Source organism: Panthera leo, chromosome B3, assembly GCF_018350215.1.
Source record: "Panthera leo isolate Ple1 chromosome B3, P.leo_Ple1_pat1.1, whole genome shotgun sequence".
Classification (NCBI taxonomy): Eukaryota; Metazoa; Chordata; class Mammalia; order Carnivora; family Felidae; genus Panthera; species Panthera leo.
Window position 1 is genome coordinate 39,857,198 of NC_056684.1, and position 24,564 is coordinate 39,881,761.

The 24,564-nt window shown below is 48.8% G+C and overlaps 2 protein-coding genes across 2 annotated transcripts; both read left to right on the forward strand.

The window, feature by feature from the left end:
- The first annotated feature begins 1,311 nt into the window (after positions 1-1,311).
- LOC122222528 (cartilage intermediate layer protein 1-like) lies at positions 1,312-14,745 on the forward strand. The gene is made up of 5 exons (XM_042943102.1): positions 1,312-1,539; positions 10,759-10,929; positions 12,892-12,984; positions 13,647-13,916; positions 14,594-14,745. Exons 2-5 carry the CDS (start codon positions 10,869-10,871, stop codon positions 14,743-14,745), a joined length of 576 nt encoding a protein of 191 aa, XP_042799036.1. The 5' UTR covers positions 1,312-1,539; positions 10,759-10,868.
- A 342-nt stretch (positions 14,746-15,087) lies between these two features.
- LOC122222529 (cartilage intermediate layer protein 1) lies at positions 15,088-22,744 on the forward strand. The gene is made up of 6 exons (XM_042943103.1): positions 15,088-15,094; positions 15,208-15,387; positions 15,783-16,097; positions 16,985-17,093; positions 17,783-17,940; positions 19,935-22,744. Exons 1-6 carry the CDS (start codon positions 15,088-15,090, stop codon positions 22,286-22,288), a joined length of 3,123 nt encoding a protein of 1,040 aa, XP_042799037.1. The 3' UTR covers positions 22,289-22,744.
- The last annotated feature ends 1,820 nt before the right edge of the window (positions 22,745-24,564 follow it).

Here is a 24,564-nt window from a genome sequence, read left to right on the forward strand (position 1 = left end):
TTTCATTCGGTTAGTGAAAATAGGCACTAATGCAGGTCTTTTTATAAAAGTGAAGTGTAAGGTGAATATTTGAGAAGCTGGGGATATCTGTAATTAAGACAACAATCCAAATATAAAGCAGGAAAATATTTGAACGGAAACTTCACCAAAAAAGACCTATGCATGACAAATAAGAATATAAAAAGATGCTCAACATCATTGGTCACCACAGAAATGCAAATTAAAACTACAATGAAATAGGGGCGCCTGGGTGGCTCAGTCGGTTGAGTGTCCGACTTCGGCTCAGGTCATGATCTCACAGTTCGTGGGTTCGAGCCCCGCATCAGGCTCTGTGCTGACTGCTTGCTCAGAGCCTGGAGGCTGCTTCAGATTCTGTGTCTCCCTCTCTCTCTGCCCCTCCCCCGCTCACGCTTTGTCTCACTCTGTTTCTCAAAAATAAATAAATGTAAAAAAAAAAAAAATTTAAAAAAAAAAGCTACAATGAAATCACACCACACATCCTATTAGAAGGGCTAAAAGCAAACATGAAACTTTGATAGAATCAAGTGCTGATGAGAATACTGGGCAACTGAGACTCTCCTACATTGCTGGTAGGATCGTAAATGGTATAATCACTCTGGAAAACAGTTTGGCAGTTTCTTGTAAGATTAAACACACACTTTCTTATAACCTGGCAATCCCACTCTTAGTATTTACCCAAAGAAATGAGAAATGTGTACACAAAAATCTCTACACCAGGGTGCCTAGATGGCTTAATCAGTTAAGCATCCAAACCTTGATTTCATGATCTCATGGTTCATGAGATTGAGCCCTGCGTTGGGCTCTGTGCTCAGAGTCTGGAGCCTGCCTCGGATTCTGTGCCTCCCTCTCTCTCTGCCCCTACCCTGTTGACGCTCTGTCTCTCTCTGTCTCAAAAATGAATGAACATTAAAAAAGAAGTGAATAAAATGTGAAAGAAACTGTTTTAAAAAATAAGTACACAAATATTTATAGCTAAACTGTAACTGCTAACAAGTGAACACAATCCACCCATTCTTCAAGTGGTGAATTGATAGATAAACCACATGTAGCCATACAATGGAATACTACTTGGCAATAAAAAGGAATGAGCTATTGGCACATTCAGCAACATGGATGAGTACACTAAATGAAAGAAAGAAAACTTAAAAAGCTTATATCAAAGGATTCCACTTATAGGACATTCTTGAAAAGACAAAACTACAGGGAAAGAAAACAAACCAGTGATTGTCAGCAGCTGAAGATGGAGGGAGGCGTTCACTACAAAGGGAATTTCTGAGGTGATGGAAATGATGGTGGTTACCTGATTGCTTGCGTTTGGCAAAAATCACAGGATGGTGTATTCAAAATGGTGAATTTTATAGTATGAAAATTATGTTTCAATCTTTTTAAATTTCTTCTTCCCTTTTTTTGCCTTCCTTGTCACTGACCAACATCTTGTCCTCGAAGCTCTTGCTCTCCTGAGGGGAAAGTGTCCCAGTTCAGCCACCCTGAATGCTGCTTGCCTTCTGGGAACAAAAGGTTAGCCCACAAAGAATGCTCTCTGGGGGCCCATGTGTCTGTCTCTCTCCCTCTGTCCCACCCTGTCTGGCTAAGCCTGTTAACCAAAGCCTTTCTAACCTCCATTTCCCCTTCTTCCCTCCTGTTCACCCTGGCCATCTGGAGTCCCAAATCTTCACAGCGTAGGTGCTGTGTGGGCGAAAGAGTCTTCTTGGAAAGAGGGAGGCTCCTCACACTCAATTCTCCATAGCTCTAGCCTGTAAAACAGCTGTGTGTCCTGGAAACTTCCAGCCAGGGAGGGCTTCCACCTAGCATCCATCTCACCTCATCCCTGAGCAAGGATGCCCCCGTCTTTGCTGAAGGCTCTTTTGGACTGCTAGCATCTTGGTCAGAGCTGAGGTCATACCACACACAGAGCCACCCAGGGCCCTCTTGAGGGAGTCATGAAAAGAAGCCTTGGGTCATAGGTAGACACGATGGGCTGAGCTTCACAAACAACCAGGGCAAACACATCATGATGAGTGTGACAAGTCAGGGGAGGGGTGTGTGAACACTTGTGAGAGACTACCCTAGTAAGTTGTGCACCCCCTAATCCTTCACAAAATCATGAATGTAGATGTTTCTGAGAAATCCTGGAGGCACTGTGGGGACACTATGATGTCCACATATAGAGTATGAACTCACTGCTTCAGGCAGTAAACGCTACAACATCCCTGGGTGTGAGCAAACGGACTCATCATGGCAAGCTTGGGGAACATCACGGGGACATAGTGGAAATCTCATAGTCAGTCATGAAAATGGGGCATGAACATATTGTGGTAAGCATGGTGAACACTAGAGGCACTGCTTGTGAACATAAGGCTGTGACTGGTCAATACTATGGGGACAGTGAACCGACCCTATTTGGAGCTGGAGGAGCATTCTGTGGTGACTGCAGTAAACACATTATACAAGGTGGAGTCCTCTAATGGACATGTTCTGGGGTATCTGCTGGGCCCATAGCCCATTCTGAGGGAATCTGCTCCCACCTAAAACCTACACAAAGTAAAACAAGGTGCTGACAGATTTCTTTCTTTCTTTCTTTTTTTTTTTTTTTTTTTTTTTTTTTTTTTAGTGTATTTATTTATTTTTGAGAGAGAGAGTGAGAGAGAGCAGGGGAGGGGCAGAGAATGGGAAAGACAGAATCCCAAGCAGACTCCACACCATCAGTGAGGAGCCTGACATGGGGTTTGAACTCACGAACTGTGAGATCATGACCTGAGCCGAGATCAAGAGTCAGATGCTTAACCAGCTGAGCCACCCAGGGGCCCCTGGGTTTCTTTCTTTTTCTTCCATTTTCTAAGCTGGAGTTATTATGGTTGTTCAGTTTTGCTCAGCTCTTCTGGGGTGTGTTGATGTGATTACCAGGTGAGAAGGAGTCATACATGGGTAGATTTGTAACAAAACAAATGGAGGGTAAACTCTCCAGGTTGATAGCTGTGAAAGTGGTGTCTTGATATCAAGACTCAACTCCTGAGTCTCCTGGGTGGCTCAGTTGGTTAAGCAACCAACTTCAGCTCAGGTCATGATCTCACGGTTAGTGAGTTCAAGCCCCGTGTCGGGCTCTGTGCTGACAGCTTGGAGTCTGGAGCCTGCTTCAGATTCTGTGTCTCCCTGTCTCTCTCTGCCCTTCCCCGACTTGCACTCTGTCTTTCTCTGTCTCTCAAAAATGAATAAAAACATTTTTAAGAATTAAAAAAAAAAAGACTCAACTCCTGATATCAAAGTTAATAGACATTTTTGATCAATTCCTCCTAGGATAGGAATGCTTGTGTTCATGGTTGTGCTTTTAGTAGGTACATGTTATTTTTTTCCTCCCAGCATCCATTCTTCCTACTTTCAATGATAGCACCACACTTTTCCTTTGGGAAAAATCAGTCCATGTGATTCTAGTGGGGCTGATATACCCCTGGCTCAAGAAGTGAGCTTATCAGAGCTTTCCATCCCATGGTTACAGGGTTTGGGTCAGGAATGGGCCAAGGAGAGCCTTTCTGAGAGCTTCTGCTAGAACAATTCAGGAAGAGACATTTTCTTTCCACTGGAGATTTGAAATGTGCTAAGAGGGAGCCTGAAGCTTCTGGAAGATATGACATGGAAACAGCTTCTATTCCAGTTACTACTGTTGTGTAACAAACTACCCCAAATCTTAGTGGCTTAAATGACAATTTTTTTAATGTTTATTTATTTATTTTGAGAAAGAGAACACACTCATGAGCTAGGCAGGGGCAGAGAGAGAGAGGGAGAGAGAGAATCGCAATCAGGCTCTGAGCTGTCAGCAAGAAGCCCATTGCAGGGTTCAGTCTCATGAACCATGAGATCATGACCTGAGCTGAAATCAAGACCTGGGCACTCAACCGACTGAGCAACCCAGGTACCCTGTGGTCTCTCATTCTTAATGATGACCTATAGGTCAGGATTTCATGGAGGACTTGAGTGGGTAATTGTGCTTTTTGTGACATCAGTTGAGGACACTCAGTGACACTCACCTGGTAGATGAGCTGTTTTGGTCTGTCCAAGATAGCTATACTCACGTTTAGTGCTTTGTTGGGACTACTGACTAGGACACTACAGCAGGCCTCTCCAAGATGGTGGTCTCAGGGTAGTTAGACTTCTTACATGGCAGCTGGCTTTCCCCAGAGTGAATGTCCCAAGAGATCCAAGTGGAAGCTGCATGAACTTTTGTGACTGGCCTTAGAAGTCCACTTCATTTGGGGAGCCTGGGTGGCTCAGTTCGTTGACCGTCTGACTTCTGCTCAGGTCATGATCTCAAGGTTCATGAGTTCAAGCCCTACATCGGATTTGCTGCTATCAGTGCAGAGCCCACTTCAGATCCTCTGTTCCCTTCTCTCTCTGCCCCTCCCCCACTCATACTCTCTCTCTGTCTCAAAAATAAATAAACATTTTAAAAAAAGAAAAAAAAAAAAGAAGTCAACTTCATTCTTGGTTAGAAGCAAGTCATAGACCAGCTTAGATTCAAGGGAGGGAAACAGGATTTTATCTCACTCTCTTTTTAAGTTTACTTATTTATTCTGAGAGAGAGAGAGAGAGAGAGAGCATGTGTGCAAGTGGGGGAGGGGCAGAGAGAGAGAGGGAGAGAGAGAAGCCCAAACAGGCCCTGTGCTGACAGCACAGGGTTTGATCCCACAAACGGTGAGATCATGACCTGAGCTGAAATTGAGTCAGATGCTTAACCAACTGAGCCACTCAGGCACCCCATGATTCTATCTCTTAATGGTAGATAGCACAGTCATATTGTACAAGAACATGTGCAATGGAAGCTATTGTTGGAGCCATCTTTGGAAAGTACAGACTGCCACACCCTCCTTGAGAATAAATCCATCTCAGAGGAAGCTGTTGAGATATGAAAAGAGAACAGCCCAGATGTTGTCTGAGTACCTGGATCCAATTTGCCCTAGGACTTCAGTTATGAGAGCCATCAGATTCCTTTTCTCCTTAAACCAATCTGAGTTGTGCTTTCGTCTCTTGCAATGGAAAGAACTTTTACTCTTAGTGTACCAGTTATCTATTGCAGTATAACAGACCACCCCAAAACTCAGTGGTTTATTAATAATTTGTTATTTCTCATGATTCTGTGGGTTGGCTGGCCCATTCCTCTGCTAGTCCTGTTTGGGCTCACTCATGCCACTGCTGGGGTGGAAAGTTCAAGATGGCCTCATTCACATATATAGCTGTTGGCTAGGAGCCTCAGTTCTCCTCCATGTGCTCTCTCATCCTCCCATAGGATAGACTGACTTCCTTACAGGGTGATCTCAGGACAATTTTCCAAGGGAGTGAAGGTAGCAAGGTCTCTTGAGGCCTAACCTCCAGAATTTGTACAGCATCAGTTTCTCAAAGTCCTTTGCTCAAAGCAAGTTACAAAGCCAGTCCAGGTCAAAGGAGAGAGTAAATAGAATCCACCTCATAAGGGGGGAATTACAGAGACTTTGTGGCCATGGTGTGATAGACAGCTGTATCATGTTAGATGGGAACACATTTAGAATTAGTGTATGTATAGGAAGTAGGGTGTGTGTGCCAGGCAGGCAGAGTCAGACTATTCTAGGCATATTCTCATTGAGGAGCACATAGTTGGAATGTGATTTCCATGGTGGCTGCTCTGAGCTGAGGGCCTCTCACTGGTTTCCAGGGGCAACTTTGAGTTAAGACCTACTGTGTCTGGGTGACTTCACCTTTCAGAGCCTCGGTTTTTCCTTTGTAAAATGGGTGTGATTGTCACAGATCTGCTGTGAGGCTGAGGATGACGACAGTGAATGTGCTTTATAAATTACAATGCCAACCCCCTGTGACTGAACGTTATCCTGAGAAGGAATAATCAAGGTGGGCCTGGGTGGCCAAAGATGGCAGGAGGGAAGAGATTGAGATGGGGCTTTGAAAGATGGGGACGTTCACACGGGTAGGGAGGAAGGGCTGGATTTCAAGATAGGAAGCTGAGGAATAAAAGTATAAAGGCACAGAAGTTGAACAGTGAGAGACTGAACACAGGATAGGGAAGACAACAATGAGGTCAGAGAGTGAGCTCTTCCACTGCCCTGGACTCTGGGTTTTTGGGCTCCCAAGTATTGGATGAGCAGCCCCTGGTGGTCACTCAGAGCTGAAGTCCTCTGGTGCCCAGGAATGAGCAGCAGCCTATCCCTACCCAGGCCTGCACAGCCTCCTCAGGCCACAGGTGGACGATAACAGGAACATGGGAGAGGAGGTCAGAAAGAATGTTAGAGGCAGAGCACCTTTTTCTGGAGCCACGAGGATCACATCAGACCCCCCCCCCCCCCCCACACACACACAAGTGTTCCCAAGCTCCTTTACCCTCAGCAGAGTGGGAACTGTGGCCATAGGCTTAGGTCACAGGTGGCCTGGCTACACTGGGCTCCAAGCCCCTTGATCCCCTGGAGAGTGGTTGGAGTGGTTGATGGGTTTCCAGTGTGTTCCAGGGAGGGGCTTGGAGCTGCTGCAGACTAGCCTGGCCTGCAGAAGCCCCAGGTGGCCACTTGTGGCTGGGGCTAACCTATCCAGGCCAGGCCTTGACTGTCCAGACCTGTGGCCACCTCCCAAGCGCTGCCTATCCTAGGGTCCTGACTGAGGAGAACAGACTCTTCTTCCTCAAAGGAATCCTGGGAGGGGTGGTAGGGGTAGACTCACATTCCCTCCAGTCTATCCCTGCACAGCTCACAGCTCAGTCCCACTTATGACAGGAAAGGATCCTTTGATGGGGGGCGGGGGTAGGAGGTTGCAAGGCAGGGAGGGAGGAGATGGATTGAAGGAACACAAATGGCAGGGTTGGAATTGGAACCCAGGGACTCTAGCTCACAGTCCCTCAGCCCTGTGCCAACCATGGCAACACCCATGGCCATTTGGGGCCAGGGAAGTGGGGGCCCCACTATGAGCTCTCGCCCAAGCAAGGAGACCCAGGCAGGATTTGTGGCCTAAAGGGCTCCTCTTTGCCAAACCCTTACCCCATAGGGTACCCTGCCTCCTACTACAGAAAAAGAAGAGAGGGGTGCAGTTGGGAGGCTGGGGAAGTCCCTTTCACACACCCTTGGGTACATAAAGTGGAGGCCTTGGAAAGCAACTGATTATCCTGCCCTTGACCTCTGGTCCTCTGGTTTATTTCCCCCCATCTCCTGGATACCTTGCTCTCTTTATCCAGCCTCGGTGGTCAGTTTGCTTCTCTGGCCTCCCTCCTGATCTCTGGCCAGACTTCTTACAGCTGTCTTGCCTTCCTTTCTCTCCTCCATACAATGTTTGTTGTCAACATCTTATCAAACATTGCCAGCACTGGAGGGGGCCTCAGAGCTTGCTCTGTCCAAATTTTTGTGGCACAGGTGGAGACACCGAGGCCCAGGGTCACTTGGGTCATTGCTTGTCCAAGGTCACATATCAGAATTAGCAACAAGCCAGTACTAAGGCTTTTGACTCCCAAGTTCCTATTTTTCTCTTGTCCTTTGATCTGGCTATTATGGTTCAGTCTTTGTCTGTCCTCAGACTAGTAGAGCTCTTACGAGATTTACTCAGTTCAGATTTTGCCTTCAAAGTCATGCATGAAGCTGCTTCATGGTTTGGCTCTGATAACAAATTGGACGAGACTGGGACTGGCTACAGAATCTATGAGCCAACGGCTAGGAGCTGGGAGGGAGACCAGGCTCCAGGAGACAAAGCAAACCAGATCTGGGCCTTAGATCAGCTTTGGGGCCATTGCTGCTTAACGTCTTTCCTCTATACCTGCCCTCTCCCCCAACAGTCCATGTCCAGGGTGATGATCAGAGAGGCATAGTTCCTAAACCCCTGCTTACACACATACACACACACTCAAAGAGAAAGACACAGACACATACAAGCACACATACACAGCTCTCTGGATGAGGGTCTGACTGCTCACTGTGGGATCATTACCACATGAGGCTTCTTCCTCTGAATGCGGGAACATGTCTCCTCCCTTGTGTTCTCCCAGTGCCCAACCTAAAGCCTCCCATGAATAGGAACTTAAAGAGGGTATATGGGAAGAGTGAGCTGACACTGGTACTGGAGGCCATGAGGCCAGGCCTCCATCTCTAGGCCCTGGAATGGGGCAGGAAGCCCAGCCCAGGCTGGATGAGCCCAGCACACAAAGTGGGTCCTAGCAGGTCTTGCTGTGGTTCCTAGTATACCCCTCCCCATCTTCTGCCTCCAACTGGGACTCTGATGTGGTCCATGGACCAGCAGCATCAATATCACCTGGGAGGTTTTAGAAATACACTCACAGGCCTCACCTCAGATCACAAACTCGGTGTGGGGCCCAGCAATTAGCCCTCCAGGGAATTCTAAGGCATGGTAAAGCTGTAGAACCGATGCCTGTGACAATAGGCAGACTCCTGCTGGTAGGGAGGCTGCTAAAGTCCAGAAACACAGGCAGCTGCTTACGCCACCTACAGGTAAGTCTGGTCATGTGCTGGAGGGCCCCATAACTGAAGGCAGACACATGCACACGCACACAAACATGAGCGTCTGGCAAGGTCTCAGAGTCTATCTGCAGTGGCTCTGGGGTCCAGTGGACATAGACAGGCACCCAGGTGGAAGTAGGTAGGAGCAGGGAAGAACTGTTCTCACCAGGTGACATCCTGTGTCCCATAATTCCTTTGTCCTTTTCCCTTGAGGGGGTCAGAGAAGCTGAGTAGTCACCCAGCTCAGACCAGGCACCCCCAGTTGAGAGAGCAGATGATCTGTATGCCTAAGAGAGTTTGGAGTATGTGCTAACACCAGCAAAGTTCTTTCTCTGCATGGGCGGGCCAGGGCCAGGGGAATGTGGGGATCAGTAAGCAAAGCTTAGGCAAAAGCACACCACCCCCTGAGCTATGAAATGCTGTCCAGATGTAGAATAGCCCTTGGCCCTTTCCCAGGGCTGCTCCCAGTGCCCACCTTACCTCCTCTTGCGTCTTTCTGCTCTGGCCTGTGGAGCGCCAAGCAGCTCCCCACCTGGCCCCTCCCCAGGCCCTGCAAGTGAAATCCCAGCCTCTGGGGAGCTCCTCCGGGGGATGTGGGGAGGGGATGGGGAGGCTGAGCTTCCCCATGCTCAGATCTGGTTTCTTTGCGCTTCCTCTGGCGCACTGCCACAGGCTGAGCCACCAGCTGTGCTATATAAGGCCTGGCGGCTAGACGCTGGAGAGAGGAAGACTTGAACCCCCCAGCTGAGGAGTTCTGCTCAGGCCCCGGTAAGCCCCACTCCCATTTTCCTCACGCTATGCTTGCACCCCACAGCCCCACTCAGCTCTTCCCACCCTCCCCTGACCACCCTGCATCTCCCCCAGGGAAGGTCCCCCCACTTCCCCCCACCCTGTTTCTGCCTTGAAGTTCTCTCTTTTCTCCCATTGGTCCAAAGTCGTCCCCCTCCTTCACCTGAGGTCGGGGGCTCTCAAATGGTCCCAGTCAGGGTCTGTTCCTCTGGGTGCCTGCTTTTTTCTTGTGGTCAGCCAGTCTGCTTTGTCCGAGAGTTCTGAGGAGTGTGGAATGAGGAGCCTAACTAACAGAGCATATGCTGAGGAAACTTCTGAGGGCTGCCAGATGGGAAATGATTTTTCCACAAGGTGCCTCAGCCACCTTGGCCTCCCAGACAGTGCTAGAACGGTCTTCAACTGAATGCAGGAGCATTCAGCTCCCTGCTCAGAGCCTAGGAGCCTGGGGTAAGACACACAGTGGGGATCTTGGGGACCCCATGCCTCTGTTCTCTTGGCTGAGAAACAGGTGGGAGAGGGGGTTAGCAGGCTTAGAGCTAGAGGATCCGCAATGTGGGACTGGTTTGTTCTTCTCTGGGACAGCCAAGTGCTTTTGGATCTTTTGTTCTGGAAAGCAGGAATCTCCCCTTTCCCACCACACCCTGGACTATGGTCATTAAAGGGAGCCACTTCTGAATCTCCAGGAACTGGTCAGATTCTGGGTTGGCCAGAACTCTGGGGAGAGATAAAAATGAGTTGGAAGGAGCCTGGGCCACACCCCGTGGATATTTGCCCTTATTGCAGTGCCTGCTTTCCTCTCCCCGCTCCTAGAGCCCCTAACCCATCCTTAGCAGTTATTGGGGAGCCCTGGCTTCTCACAGTGTGTTCCCCTCTGCTCTCCTTCAGTGAGCTCCTGGCTGTGTAACTCCCAGCCAGGCCCCAACAAGCAGGCCAGAAATGTGTTTCAGCTGCAGCCTGTGCACATCTGGGAATGTGTTCATGGAGGTCGTGTGTCTGAAGCATCTGCGCCCTCCAGCTTGCCTGTCCTGTGAGGGGTCACTATAGTCAGGGCTGGGCTGCACAGTCTTAACATAGTCCCTTTGTGCAAGAGTGTGAGCCCCACCAAAGGTAGCAAAACATGCCCCCAAGCCCAGGTCTTGGAAGTGATGAATGAATCACCCAGAGGCTGCTGGGAGTAAGCCTGGGGCCCTCGTCATTGGCAAGGCACCTCCTCACCCCTGCTCTCCCTCGTGCCCCATCTTGATATGGGGTCCTGGCACCCGGTCCCAGGATCTGAATCCAGGTCTGCCTTATTTGAACTCAAATTCTGAGCCTCTGCACCTCTCAAGCTGCCCAGATTCACAACTTGGGCAGGAGTTACCTCCCACAAGACTATTCTGTCTACCCTTCCACCCTGGATAGGTCAAGAAATAGTTCTGTTCTAGCCGTAAGAGATGACACAGAAATGTGGAGCTTGATAAGCATTTTTTTTTCTTTGCAGGTGACTGTATCTGAGAAACTTCCCAGGAGACTACATTCCAAGGAGGACCTAACTTTGAAGCACTCTCACCCATCTCCTCACCCATATTCCCCACAGGGCCTGAGGGAAAGATGGTGGGGACCAAGGCCTGGGTGTTCTTCTTCCTGCTCCTGGAAGTTACCTCCGTGTCGGGTACGGGCTAAGTATCTGCTCTCTCCCAAGCCTCTACTTCCCATTGTGAAGTCATATCTGGTCTGGGACATAACTGTTTATCTGCCATAAGCCTCAGCAAGGGCCTTAAGACCTCAGGCTGGTTTATAGACTTATTAATAATTTATACACTGCTTGTTTCCCCCAAAGAATTTGAGATAGTTCCCAATATTAAAACTCACAGAACAGAATCTTTTAAATGAGGAGAGGGATTAGCTGTCACTCAAACAGAGGGAAAAAGATAAAAGGGTTATCACTACTGAGTGCTAAATTTAGCTCTGAGATTCCTGGCAGTCAAAGCAAAAGGGAATCACAAGGGATCACTGGGGCCTCAGAAGCAGGTTTGGGAGTTGGTCTGGTTTTAGTTTCATAAAAATTCTTCTGGCCTGAAGCTCAATTTCATTTAGACCCTGCAGCCAAATTTCACAGACACCAGAACCCCACCCTCTGGTGACACTGAGTTCTTTTTTTGATTTATTTATTTTATTACTGTTTATTTAGCTTTGAGAGAGAGAGAGAGGGAGAGACAGAGCGCAAGCAGGAGAGGGGCAGAGAGAGAATCCAAAGCAGGCTCCAGGCTCTGAGCTGTCATCACAGAGCCAACGCAAGGCTCAGACTCACGAACTGTGAGATCATGACCTGGGCCAAAGTCAGACGCTTAACCCACTAAGCCACCCAGGCACCCTGACACTGAGTTCTTGAAGGGGCAGGTAGAGGGAATTTGCCTGGTGCATCTAAGCATCAGGGCTCCCAGCACTGCCCTGTGTGTTCTTTCCCATCTCCCCTTCCTCTCCTGATTTCTAACCACATACTCAAGTAAGGCAAAAAATGCTCAAAGCCCCCTTGTAAAGCTGCATGTGCTGCAGCCTTTGTGAGTACCCGTGTGGGAACAAAGGCTGTCTCCGCATCTTGCCGAAACTTGTGTGTACCTACCTCCCACCTTGCTCTTTCCACCCTGACGGCTTCTGTTTGTGAAGATGATTAACATTCAGCCATCTGAGGGGAAATCAGATTAGTTTGATTAAAAGTGCTCCTATCACCCCAATTAAGCAGCATAGAGAATTCTGATTTGGCTCCTCACATGAGAAGTTAATTGCCTTTTAAAGCTGGTGCTGCCTTCTGTTCTCCTCCTTCCCCTTCTGGAGACCCCAGATGGGGTGGAACTGGAAGTTGCTTATGGCCTGAAGACCCTCGACCCATCCTTAGGAGTTGCTAACACTAATTGGGCAAACACTATGCTAAGCATTGTCCTAAGTGGGTTTTATGAATGAGCTTATTTAATCTCCACAATCCTCTGAGGCAAGAACTATTATTATCTTCATTTTATGATGAGGGAACAGGGGTCAAATGAGTTAAGCATCTGGCTCAAGGTCAAGCAGGAAGTGGCAGAGCCTCTGGAGCTCACACTCTCAAGCTCTGTATAGTTCAGAGATGTTTACTTGTATTACCTCATGAAATTCTCATGCCAGCTGGACCATCACTCTCCGAGATGGGAACTAATATCTCCATTTTACAGATGAGGAAAATAAGGCTCCATTCTGCCAAAAAGGACAGGCCCAGATCGTAACGTAGGAGTCCTGGCCCGCTGGCTGCTTAGCAGCATCCAATGATCCATTTCTAGAACAAGAGAAAAAAGACAGCCATAATTTGCTGAGCATACACTACGTGCCAGGTCTCTTTATATTCATTATCACCCCGAATATGCATCAGAACCCTATGATGTAGCAGCTGTTAATGCAGCCTTGTGTTATGGGAAACACAACTAGAACACTAAAGCTTTTGTGAGGTTGCATAGCCAGTTAGTGGCAGGGTGGAGATTTGAACCCATGTTCAGCATTCATGCTCCATCCACCACATCACTTGCTTCTCTGCATCTTGAGAGGCTGGTAGCAGGACCCTGCTGGGCCCTTGTAACTAACAGTCCTGGCCTCTTCTTTCCCTCAGGGAGGCAGATGATGCTCACTCAGTCGGTAAGAAGAGTCCAGCCTGGGAAGAGGATCTCCAGCCTCTTTGCCAAGCCTGGTGACCCACTGGAAAGTGAGTTGTGGCTGGAGCAGGGAGGGTCAAGAGAGGGGGTCTTTACTGAGCTTGCTGGGAAGATCTTTGAAGCCAGGGCACAATGTCATGGTTTCCATGGAAACCCACTTTTATAAGATGTTTGGCCTACATCTCTGCTCAGGCAGAGATACCTAGTATATAGGAGGATAGCTTAGAATGTGAAGCTGCCTGACATATTCAGGAATGCTATAGAGCTTGCTGGGGCCAGAGCATAGGCTGGAGGGGAGACAGGGTGGGAGATGAGGATGGAGAGATAAGAGCTGGAGGTCCAGTTCACCAGCACCCTGAATGCCTGGCTAAGGGATTTAAGCCTGGGGAGTGGTGTGATCCAAGCCACCTGGAGAAAGCTCACCCTGACTGCAGTGTTGGGGAAGGGTGGGGATGAGTGGAGGGGGAACTTGGAGGTAGAGAGACCAGGTAGGGAGTTGCTAACATGGTATAGCCAGGCTGCTGAGAGTGTTAATGGAGTGGCAGGTGCAGAAGGTTAAAAGACTGGAGAGATAGATACAATAGGGCCTGAGACTTATCGGGGGTGGATGAGAGATATCATGAGTGATTTCCAGGAGTTAAGCAGGAAGTAGGATGGAGCTCACCTGGGCCTCTGGGGCCTGGCTCCTCTCTGAACTGCCTCTCTCTCTCAGGTCCTGGTGAGTGGACAACGTGGTTCAACATTGACCACCCAGGCGGGCAGGGTGACTATGAGCGGCTGGATGCCATTCGCTTCTACTATGGGGACCGTGTGTGTGCTCGGCCCCTGCGGCTAGAGGCTCGGACCACTGACTGGATGCCTGCAGGCAGCACTGGCCAGGTGGTCCATGGCAGTCCCCGTGAGGGCTTCTGGTGTCTCAACAGGGAGCAGAGGCCCGGCCAGAATTGCTCCAATTATACCGTGCGCTTCCTCTGCCCCCCAGGTGAGCCTGGACAGTCCCCCACCCACAACCTCCCAGCAGCCTCGGCACAGGGAGAGGCCACGATTGGCACGTGGCCATGGGAACTCTGGATATCACACACACGCACAGGCTTCAGCTCCCTCAGAATAACGCATTAGGGTCAAGAGAGCCATAATCTTCCCTAGAGTGTTCTGTGGTAATGGATACTTCCCATTCAGCCCACTTATTGAATGTGTGTGGCAAGGTGGTGAAGACCACAGGCTCTGGAGTTGGGTTTCATGGGTTAGAATCTTGGGTCTACCCTCTGAACTGTGTTCCTTAGGCAAATTTTCTGAAGCTCTCTGAGACTCAGGTTTTCCGCCAATAGAACAGGGGTAATATTAGTAATTATTAGTAAATCTTGATGTGGGATTTTATGAGGATTAAATAAGATAATGAATGTAGAGGGTTTAACCCAGGTGAATGTTCACTAAGTGTTAGCTTCTATTATAACTCCTATGTGCCAGACACTGGGCTGGTTATCTACTAGTGACAACTGACCTGTGAGGAATCTCCATTTTGGCAAGTTACCCCAGATTCAGAGAGGTTAGGTAGCTTCTCACGATTACACAGCTAATAGGTAGAGAGCTGGGATTTGAACCCATGTCTGTGTTTGCAGAGTCCAAGAGTTCATCTCCACATCCTCCCTCTCCACACAGGATTATACAGAGCCATCTGCAACGCTGCCCACTTCTCAGATAGCCACTTTCCCTTCCTGGGACTCTGCCAGTGCACACAGCCTAACCCTGCAGGCCTAAGTGGGAGTGATGGTCATTCAGAGTGGGAGCCCAGGCTGGGCAAGGTCTCCTAGACAAGGTCTGAGGTCCCCATTCTTGCACACAGGCCTCAGAGCAGAAGTGGGGAGGGAACTTGATATCTGAGTCACTGAGGTCCCAGGCCCTGGCTTCCAGGGACTTCACAGGGAGTGCGTCCATAGGAACATATGGCTGTTTCCACACTGGTGGAGAGGGAAAATGGTGCTATCCCTGTACATCCTAGGACTGCATACTCAAGTCCCAGTGCTTGGCCAAAAAGTCCCTCTCAGAGCCATGCCTAGTCTATATGGTACCTTTGTGCAAATTAGAGACACCATTTCCTCAAGACTCTTGACTTCCATCTGTTGGAAAAGTCACTGCAGTAAATATAAATATCAATGACAGGTATGATATAAGCAGAGACGCTGTCTCTCTGAGAAAAACAGCCTCAGGGTCAGATTTCCTGACAGAGTCCCCTTGGGAGGTAAGTCAGACCATCTGCTGATCCTGCTTTGCAGGGTCCCTGCGCAGAGACACAGAGCGCATCTGGAGCCCATGGTCTCCCTGGAGCAAGTGTTCTGCTGCTTGTGGTCACACTGGAGTCCAGACCCGAACACGCACCTGCCTGGCGGAGACAGTGTCATTGTGCACTGAGGCCTCTGAGGAGGGCCGGCTCTGCATGGACCAGGCCTGTACAGGTACTGCTCTAGCTCCTGGTACTAGAAAGACATGCCACTGAGGCTAAAGTAGTCTAGGAGGACAGGTCAGAGGGTCAGACTGAAACAGATTCATTCATTCACTGAAGTATTAAATGAGTATCTATATAATGTACTCTGTAGGGGGATGCAGGGGATAATGTGGGAGCACAGCACAGGGTCAATTATAGCTTAGGAAAACCAAGGATGGCTTCCTGGAGGAGGTGTCCTGGGCTAAGTCTTGAAGGATGAGTAGAAATTAGTCACTCAGGCTGATACGGAAAGGTAACAAAGACCTAAGGAGAAGGGGAAGCATATGTGAGTCCACAGGCTGATATGTGCCTGAAGGAGGGCCAGAGTCCATATAAGCCCTCCTGATGTGGCCCCTTCTTTTACAGCCTGTGATATGACCTGCCCCATGGGCCAGGTGAATGCTGACTGCGATGCCTGCATGTGCCAGGACTTCATGCTACACGGAACTGTCTCCCTACCTGGGGGTGCCCCAGCATCAGGGGCCACTGTCTACCTGCTGACCAAGACACCTAAGCCACTGACCAAGACAGACAGCAGTGGGAGGTTCCGAGTCCCTGGCGTGTGCCCTGATGGCAAAAGCATTCTGAAGATCACAAAGGCCAAGTTTGCCCCCATCATGCTCACGATGCCCAAGACCAGCCTAAAGGCAGCCACTGTCAATGCAGAGTTCATGAGGGCAGGTACTGTTCTCCAGGGAAGGGCTGGACGGGAAGACTGGACTTTTTTTTTTTTTTAACATTTATTTATTTTTGAGAGACAGAGAGAGACAGAGCATGAGTGGGGGAGGGGCAGAGAGGGAGACACAGAATCTGAAGCAGGCTCCAGGCTCCGAGCTGTCAGCACAGAGCCTGATGTGAGACTTGAACTCACAAAACGTGAGATCATGACCTGAGCCGAAGTCGGATGCTTAACCGACTGAGCCACCCAGGCACCCTGGACTTTTAAATAAAGGGATCGTAGTGCTAAGATCTGGCTTCCCAGCTTACAGAGTAAAATTCCAAATCCTTACCATGACCCACAAGGCTCTACATCATCTGGCTCCCCCACTACTTCTCTGCTTTTCTTCCATTATTCTCCCTTCCACCCCCACTGAGTTATTCTACTCCAGCCCTGCCTCAGGGCCTTTGCTCTTGCTATATACTCTGCTTGGAGAATTGTTCCCACAGATGTTGACATGGCTTGCTCCCTCAAATGTATGAGTTCTTCCCTGGCCACATTATCTAAAGATGGCCAGAAAATTCTGCTGGAGGCAGCAGAATGGGAGTATTGCACTATTCAAAACAGCCAGCTCTGTCCCAACAGAAGTGCTTGGGAAGCTTGGTTCACACAAGGTCCCCTTGATTCTTTACTGCCCCACCCAAATGCTGCTTTAAAGGCCACAGAAGCTGGTCCTCGGCCAAGGGGGTGGACTCCATTCTGGACCAGTTCCCTTAGAGAGGAGCTGGGGGTGGGAGTAGGGATAAAGTCATACAATTTTAACACATGACAAAGAACTTGAGGGGCGAGGCTCTAGACAGTCAGCCACAAAGAAAAAAACCAAATCACCATTTCTTGTCTTCTTTCCCAGAGACTCCATACATCGTGATGAACCCCGAGACAAAGGCACGGAGAGCTGGGCAGAGCGTGTCCTTGTGCTGTAAGGCCACAGGGAAGCCCAGTCCAGACAAGTATTTCTGGTGAGTGGTCTGCCAGCTACCTTACCCAAGTTTTTTCTTGGAAACCAGATCTTTCTTGCATTGGGTCTGGTCTTATTAATTGTAATAATAATGAATAGAATAGAGTTATTAGTAAGACCCTGGCACAGAGCCCATAAATCGGCATTTGCAAGTGGGAGCCAGCAAGGTTGAGGCCTCCCGGACAACCAGGAAGCCCTGTCATTACTCTCTTGAAGCTGGGATCCCCACAGAGCAGCTCTAGACTCAGGGTTCTGACTTGCATATCCTTGGGACACAGAACAAAGTTCCCCAGCCTTGCTTCCCTTGACCAAAGCACACAAGGTCAGAGTCCCCAGTGGCTGTGAGTCCCTTATACCCTTCACAGATATTTTACAGCCATTATCTTGTCTGATGCTCCCAACAGTTGTGTGAAGTCAGCTAGGGATCACCATCCCCATTTTACAGACCAAGAGGTTGAAGCTCTGAGAGATGAGATGAATTGTCCAAGGATCCACAGCCAGTTAGTAGTGAGGCTGGGACTCAGAATCAAGTCTCTTGGCTCCCAGGTCAGTCAGTACTCTTGGATGAGCTGAGTCATCTACAGAGCCCCATCCATCATCTGTCTCCCTGACTGCTTGCTCCTGGCACTCTCCCCAGGGATACATGCCCTCCCACTGTCCCCTCAGGCTTCCCCTCTCCATTCCTTGCAGGTACCACAATGACACGCTGCTGGACCCATCCCTCTACAAGCATGAGAGCAAGCTGGTGCTGAGGAACCTGCGGCAAGACCAGGCTGGCGAGTACTTTTGCAAGGCCCAGAGTGATGCTGGGGCTATGAAGTCCCAGGTTGCCCAGCTGATTGTCATAGGTAAGCCTGTCAGCATCCCCGAGTCTGGCACGGGGCGGGGGAGCACCCCAGTGGGCATATCTGGGCAGTAATAGCCTGGGCTTTTCTGCGTTGAGCACAGTGCTCTGCCCTCAAGGACATAAAGATGTCACAGGCCTGAATCCTACCTTCATAGAACTGCCAGTTCAGGAAGGGTGAAGAAATACAAATAAGACACAAATAAGTAAAGATAGAAAAATGCCCTGAAACAGGAGATAAAAGGCCATGGATTCTAGAGATGAGACACAGAGATCTTCCAGTGTGAGTGATCATGGGTGACTGCTTGAGGGGGCAGCTTTACGTGAGCTAAGGTTTACAGGAAAGGGTGACCTGACTAGAGCCAGCTTTAAGAAGTGATCTTGAGGGGGAGAGACTCCAGGCCAAGACCAATCGAGAACCTGTACTTGCAAAGTGGAAGCAGGGTGGGGGGGAAGATATCTTAATAATTAGCCTAAACAAGACCAAACAAAAGGCAGAAAGAGAAAGTTATTGGAAGGACTCTGCAATATTTCACAGACTCCAAGAAGGTTGAGCAACAGACCTCAGACAGACAGGACACAGGGCATTTGGACCTCTGCAGAGGAAGTGTGGAGCCCCCTCTGCAGTGGTTCCCAATCCATAATATCAATGCTCCCACTTATTACAATTAACTTTAACACTGCTTTACCATTCTGAAGTTAAATTGATAATAACTATACCTAATTTCCAAATATATATGTACATGGCCCTAACTATAACATAAGGGTGAAATAAAATAACTTTAATAGAAAAAAGTATGTATTTCATTGTGTAAATGTTTTGGCATAAGGACATGAGAAGGCTTACCAAGTGGTCAGACACTTGCACTTCAATCCAGTCACCATGAATGTGACAGCTACAAATCCTGACGGATCCAGAGGTATCATTTTGGTGCTTCACATTCCTTGGCTAATGTCGCTAAAGGTACATGGCTTTTCTGAATCAAGGAAAAGTTCTTGGTATTGTTCCAAGCTAAACAAGGTATAATCTTAGCTTGATTTATATGGCAGTTACAGTTTTTAAAAATTCAACATATAGTTAAAGCCACATACAAAATTGTAGGCTCTGATCATTTTAAACAGGCTTTCTACCTACATGAATGTCTGCTGGGATATGTGAACATCATGCAGGATGCAGAAAAATTCTTTTTTTTTTTTAAATGTTTTTATTTATTTTTGAGAGAAAAAGAGAAAGAGTGAGAACGAGCAGGGGAGGGGCAGAGAGAGAGGTAGACACAGAAATCTGAAGCAGTTCCAGGCTCTGAGCTGTCAGCACAGAGTCCAACACAGGGCTCGAACTCATGAACCAGGAGATCATGACTTGAGCTGAAGTCAGAGGCTTAACCAACTGAGCCACCCAGGTGCCAGAAAAATTCTTAATGCAGAACAGTGCCAAGCATTACAGGACACAGAGCAACAATGCTCCCCACCCCTGACTAAATGCCAGTAGCACTCCCAATTTTAGTCGTAACTCAAAACAATCTCACAAATTTTCAAGACCCCTTATTGAGAACCATGACTCTGATGGTCTCAGCAACCAGCTGTGTTTCCCCATGTATAAAATGGGATTATAATAGCGATTCCAGAGTGGTTGGGTTGCTCAGTCTGTTAAGCGTCCAACTTCAGCTCAGGTCATGATCTCGTGGTCCCTGAATTTTAGCCCTTCATCAGGCTCTGTGCTGACAGCTCAGAGCCTGGAGCCTGCTTTGGATTCCTTGTCTCCCTCTCTGCCCCTCCCCTGCTCACGCTCTGTCTTTCTCTCTCTCTCAAAAATAAACATTGAAAAAAATAATAGCTATTCCATCTCCCTCAGAAAAATTCAGGAGAATCGGGAGCATGGATATGCAAGCCAAACCATATGGTTTGAAAACCATAAGGCACTGCAGAGAGGTGAGGTAAGGATACCCTTTGTGTAGGACGTGAACTTACTTTTAATATTCATACCATTTCCCTCCACAGCCCCTTATGAGACTCCTTGCAACCCCACTCCTGAGAGCTACCTTATCCGGCTGCCCCATGATTGCTTCCAGAATGCCACAAACTCCTTCTATTATGACGTGGGCCATTGTCCTATCAAGACCTGTGCAGGGCAGCAGGATAATGGGATCAGGTGCCGGGATGCTGTGGAGAACTGCTGTGGCATCTCCAAAACACAGGAGAGGGAGATCCAGTGCAGTGGGTACACGCTGCCCACCAAGGTGGCCACGGAGTGCAGCTGCCAGCGGTGTACAGAGACTCGGAGTATCGTGCGTGGCCGTGTCAGTGCTGCTGACAATGGGGAACCCATGCGCTTTGGCCATGTGTACATGGGGAGCAACCGTGTGAGCATGACTGGCTACAAGGGCACTTTTACCCTCCATGTCCCCCAGGACACTGAGAGGCTGGTGCTCACATTTGTGGACAGGTTCCAGAAATTTGTCAACACCACTAAAGTGCTGCCCTTCAACAAGAAGGGGAGTACGGTATTCCATGAGATCAAGGTGCTTCGGAAGAAAGAGCCCATCATCTTGGAGGCCATGGACACCAACATTATCCCCCTGGGGGAGATGGCTGGTGAAGACCCTGTGGGAGAGTTGGAGATCCCATCCAAGAGTTTCTACAGGCAGAACGGGGAGCCCTACACAGGGAAAGTAAAGGCCAGTGTGACCTTCCTGGATCCCCGGAATATTTCCACAGCCACAACTGCCCAGAGTGATCTGAACTTCATCAATGATGAAGGAGACACCTTCCCCCTTCGGACATATGGTATGTTCTCTGTGGACTTCACAGATGAGGCCACCTCAGAGTCACTTAATGTTGGCAAGGTGAAGGTCCACCTTGACTCAACCCAGATCAAGATGCCAGAGCACGTGCCCACAATGAAACTCTGGTCGCTCAATCCAGATACAGGGTTGTGGGAGGAGGAAGGTGACTTCAAATTTGAAAGCCAAAAGCGGAGCAAAAGGGAAGAGAGAACCTTCCTGGTGGGAAACATGGAGATCCGTGAAAGGAGACTCTTTAATCTGGATGTCCCAGAAAGCAGGAGGTGCTTTATCAAGGTTAGGGCCTACCGGAGTGAGCGGTTCTTGCCCAGTGAGCAGATCCAGGGGGTTGTGGTCTCTGTGATCAACCTGGAGCCCAGGGCTGGCTTCTCATCCAACCCCAGGGCCTGGGGCCGCTTTGACAGTGTCATCACAGGCCCCAACGGGGCCTGTGTGCCTGCCTTCTGTGATGACCAGTCCCCTGATGCCTATTCCGCCTATGTCTTGGCAAGCCTGGCTGGGGAAGAACTGGAAGCAGTGCAGTCTTCTCCTAAATTCAACCCCAATGCTATTGGTGTCCCTCAGCCCTATCTCAATAAGCTCAAGTACCGTCGGACAGACCATGAGGACCCACGGGTTAAGAAGACAGCTTTTCAGATCAGCATGGCCAAGCCAAGGCCCAACTCAGCTGAGGAGAGCAATGGGCCCATCTATGCTTTTGAGAACCTCCAGGCATGTGAGGAGGCACCACCCAGTGCACCCCACTTCCGGTTCTATCAGATTGAGGGGGATCGGTATGACTACAACACTGTCCCCTTCAACGAGGATGACCCTATGAGCTGGACTGAAGACTACCTGGCATGGTGGCCCAAGCCAATGGAGTTCAGGGCCTGCTACATCAAGGTGAAGATTGTGGGGCCAGTGGAAGTGAATGTGCGCTCCCGCAACATGGGGGGCACTCACCGGCAGACAGTGGGAAAGTTGTACGGAATCCGGGATGTGAAGAGCACACGGGACAGGGACCAACCCAATGTCTCATCTGCCTGTTTAGAGTTCAAGTGCAGTGGCATGCTCTATGACCAGGACCGTGTGGACCGTACACTGGTGAAGGTCATCCCTCAGGGCAGTTGCCATCGAGCCAGCGTAAACTCCATGCTTCATGAGTACCTGGTCAACCACCTACCACTAGCAGTCAACAATGACACCAGTGAATACACCATGCTGGCACCCCTAGATCCACTGGGCCACAACTATGGCATCTATACCGTCACTGATCAGGACCCTCGCACTGCCAAGGAGATTGCACTTGGCCGGTGCTTTGATGGCACATCCGATGGCTCCTCCAGAGTCATGAAGAGCAATGTGGGAGTGGCCCTCACTTTTAACTGTGCAGAGAGGCAGGTGGGCCGCCAGAGTGCCTTCCAGTACCTCCAAAGCACCCCCGTCCGCACCCCTGCCGCAAACACTGTCAGAGGAAGAGTGCCCTCAAGGAGACAGCAGCGGGCAAGTAGGGGTAGCCAGAGCTGGCGTGAAGGGGCCACCTCTCTGAGGTTTCTTGGGGTTGCTCAGTAGCCTTTGAGCAACTAAGTCTTGTGGTACTTCTCTTCCCCCACCCCATGCAACAGCCATTGTGAGACTGATGCATAAACTGTCACTTGGTTAATTTAAGCACATCTGTTCTGGTGCAGTTTGCTTGTTTTGGTTTCTTCGTGCCTTTATTTACTGTCTTTATTCCATGATACTGATTTGCACAGAGCCCCAAAAATGGCAAAATAAAGTCCTTTTGTCCTGTTCTTTAAAAGAAACACAAGAAAATGACCAGTGGTAAAGTCTGTGGCCATCAATGAAAATGTACTTCCTTTTCTTTTTGCGGGGTTTTGCTCACTTCTACAATAATGATAATCTGATGTTAAAGATCAACTAACCAATATAAGGCATGTTTCTTGGCCTTGGTCTATAGGATGTAAGCAAGGCCTCCATCACAGTTCATGCATATAAACGGTGGTGAAATAAAGGAATAAACTACAATATTGTTACTTGAATTTGGAACTCTGCATTTCCGTTTACATCTACTTTTGTTCTTGCTAGAAGCCCAGTGTACCCTAGAGCAACTGTCAATAAATGCACATTTTGTACTTGTTTTTCAGGCCCCTGTCCTGTCTCTTAACTATTAAAGTGAGCCAGCTGCTCAGAGGGACAGAGGAGACTCTGGAAAGTGGTCACAAGGTGGCATGAGGCACAGCTCACCCCCCACCCCCACCTCCTGTTACAGGGTTGAGTAACTAGGCATACACTCCAGCGGTCAAGTTTGTTCTCATGGATCATATTTTCCACTTGCAGAGAAGAACAAAGATTCCTGGAGTTGTGAGTATGTTCTGGGCTCCTGAGCAAAGCTAAAAACATGTCCCATTTTTTTTTCTTTCTTTCTTTCCAATACTGGGGAGCTTATACAATGGCTTGGCCCAGGGTCTGGCAAGCTGGCCGAGTGCTCCTTCAGCAACCCCCCATAGCCTGCTGCCTTCTCCAGCTGTGCTGGCTGATCTCACTCAGAGATGATGGGCTTTTTTTTTTTTTTTTTTTTTTAATTCCAAGCTCTTCTAAAGACGCCCACCTTTTCCAGATACCACATCTCTGTTGTGTGTAATAGTCTCTGCCCCTTGAGTAAAACAACTAGTCCAAATGGACAGGGCTTTGTTATTGGAAAAAATATTTGGTTTAAAATAGTAAACCAGAGGCCAGTGGGTGGCACCAGAGTAATCTTGGAGGCATCTAGAGTCAGGGCGGTGGAACATGGGATTGGGTAAGATGTAGACTGCCCCTCTCCCAACCCCTCCAGAATCTGTCCAGAGGACAGAAAAGAGGCCCTGGAGCCTGGGGGAAGAGAGGGCATCATTTATAATCAAGATAAAAAGCTTTCTTTGATTTCCTGGAGTTGCAGCTCCTCTTGGCCACCTCTGGCCTGGACTGGACGTTTATACTCTTGGAAGAGTATCTGCCCAGCTCCCAAGGGTTTGCTTCATAATCAATTAGAAATTTCTCTGGCTGAAGACCCCATTCTCATAAACTCCAAGAAAATGAGTGAATGCAGGGCTGGGGCCTAGTGGCCTTGTGATTATTCCTTGACCTGCTTCCAGACTACACTTCCCAGGGAGCAGCCATCATTGACTATTTGGGAAGCTTGACTGTCCTTGCTGAGGGGTCACTCTTTAGCTAACTGCAGAACAGATGCCTCCCTGCTTCAGGAGTGAGTGCATGGTGCTTCAACCTGACAACCCAGTTCCCTTCAAACTCACAAAGAGGAGGTGCTAGGAAAAGTGAGCTGATTGGGGTCTCACCCCATGCCCTTCCTTTTCTGTTTTCCACTGAGGTGCTGAATAAATGGACTTCAACAGGTGGTAAGTGGTACCTGATGTTTTTCTTCACTCACCAAATATTTATTGAGTGCCTACTGTATGCCAAACCATGTGTGCAAGCAGAGAGGCTTTCATGTGTATATAAAATATGCTACACATGGTGGCACCAGACTTGGAGGTCTTGTGGTCAGACTTGGTGGTCAGAGGAGGTTTCTTGGAGAAGGTGACATTTAATTTGAATGATAGCTAGGAGCTGGTTTGCTGAAGATATGGCTGTCAGGCTCAATGGCACAAGCAGAAACAGCTTATGCAAAAACAGGGGTAGAGGCTGAGAAGGGATGGCAGATAACTCTCTTTCAGACAAGGAAACACTATCAAGTTGAACTCATGTTACCTAATTTCTAAGCATCTTGCTTCTAAAGACAGATGTGCTCCCTGCTAGCAGTGTGACTTTGGTTTCCCCAAGATTTGCCTCATCTATAAATGAAAGAGTTG

Excerpts from the sequence above, each read along its gene's own strand:
- LOC122222528 (XM_042943102.1), top strand. The coding sequence starts at position 10,869 with ATGGTGGGGACCAAGGCCTGGGTGTTCTTCTTCCTGCTCCTGGAAGTT. Across the intron at positions 10,930-12,891 it reads GGAAGTTACCTCCGTGTCGG|GGAGGCAGATGATGCTCACT; the intron begins GTACGGGCTAAG and ends TCTTTCCCTCAG. Across the intron at positions 13,917-14,593 it reads GCGCTTCCTCTGCCCCCCAG|GATTATACAGAGCCATCTGC; the intron begins GTGAGCCTGGAC and ends CTCTCCACACAG.
- LOC122222529 (XM_042943103.1), top strand. Across the intron at positions 15,388-15,782 it reads CATGGACCAGGCCTGTACAG|CCTGTGATATGACCTGCCCC; the intron begins GTACTGCTCTAG and ends CTTCTTTTACAG. Across the intron at positions 16,098-16,984 it reads TGCAGAGTTCATGAGGGCAG|AGACTCCATACATCGTGATG; the intron begins GTACTGTTCTCC and ends CTTCTTTCCCAG.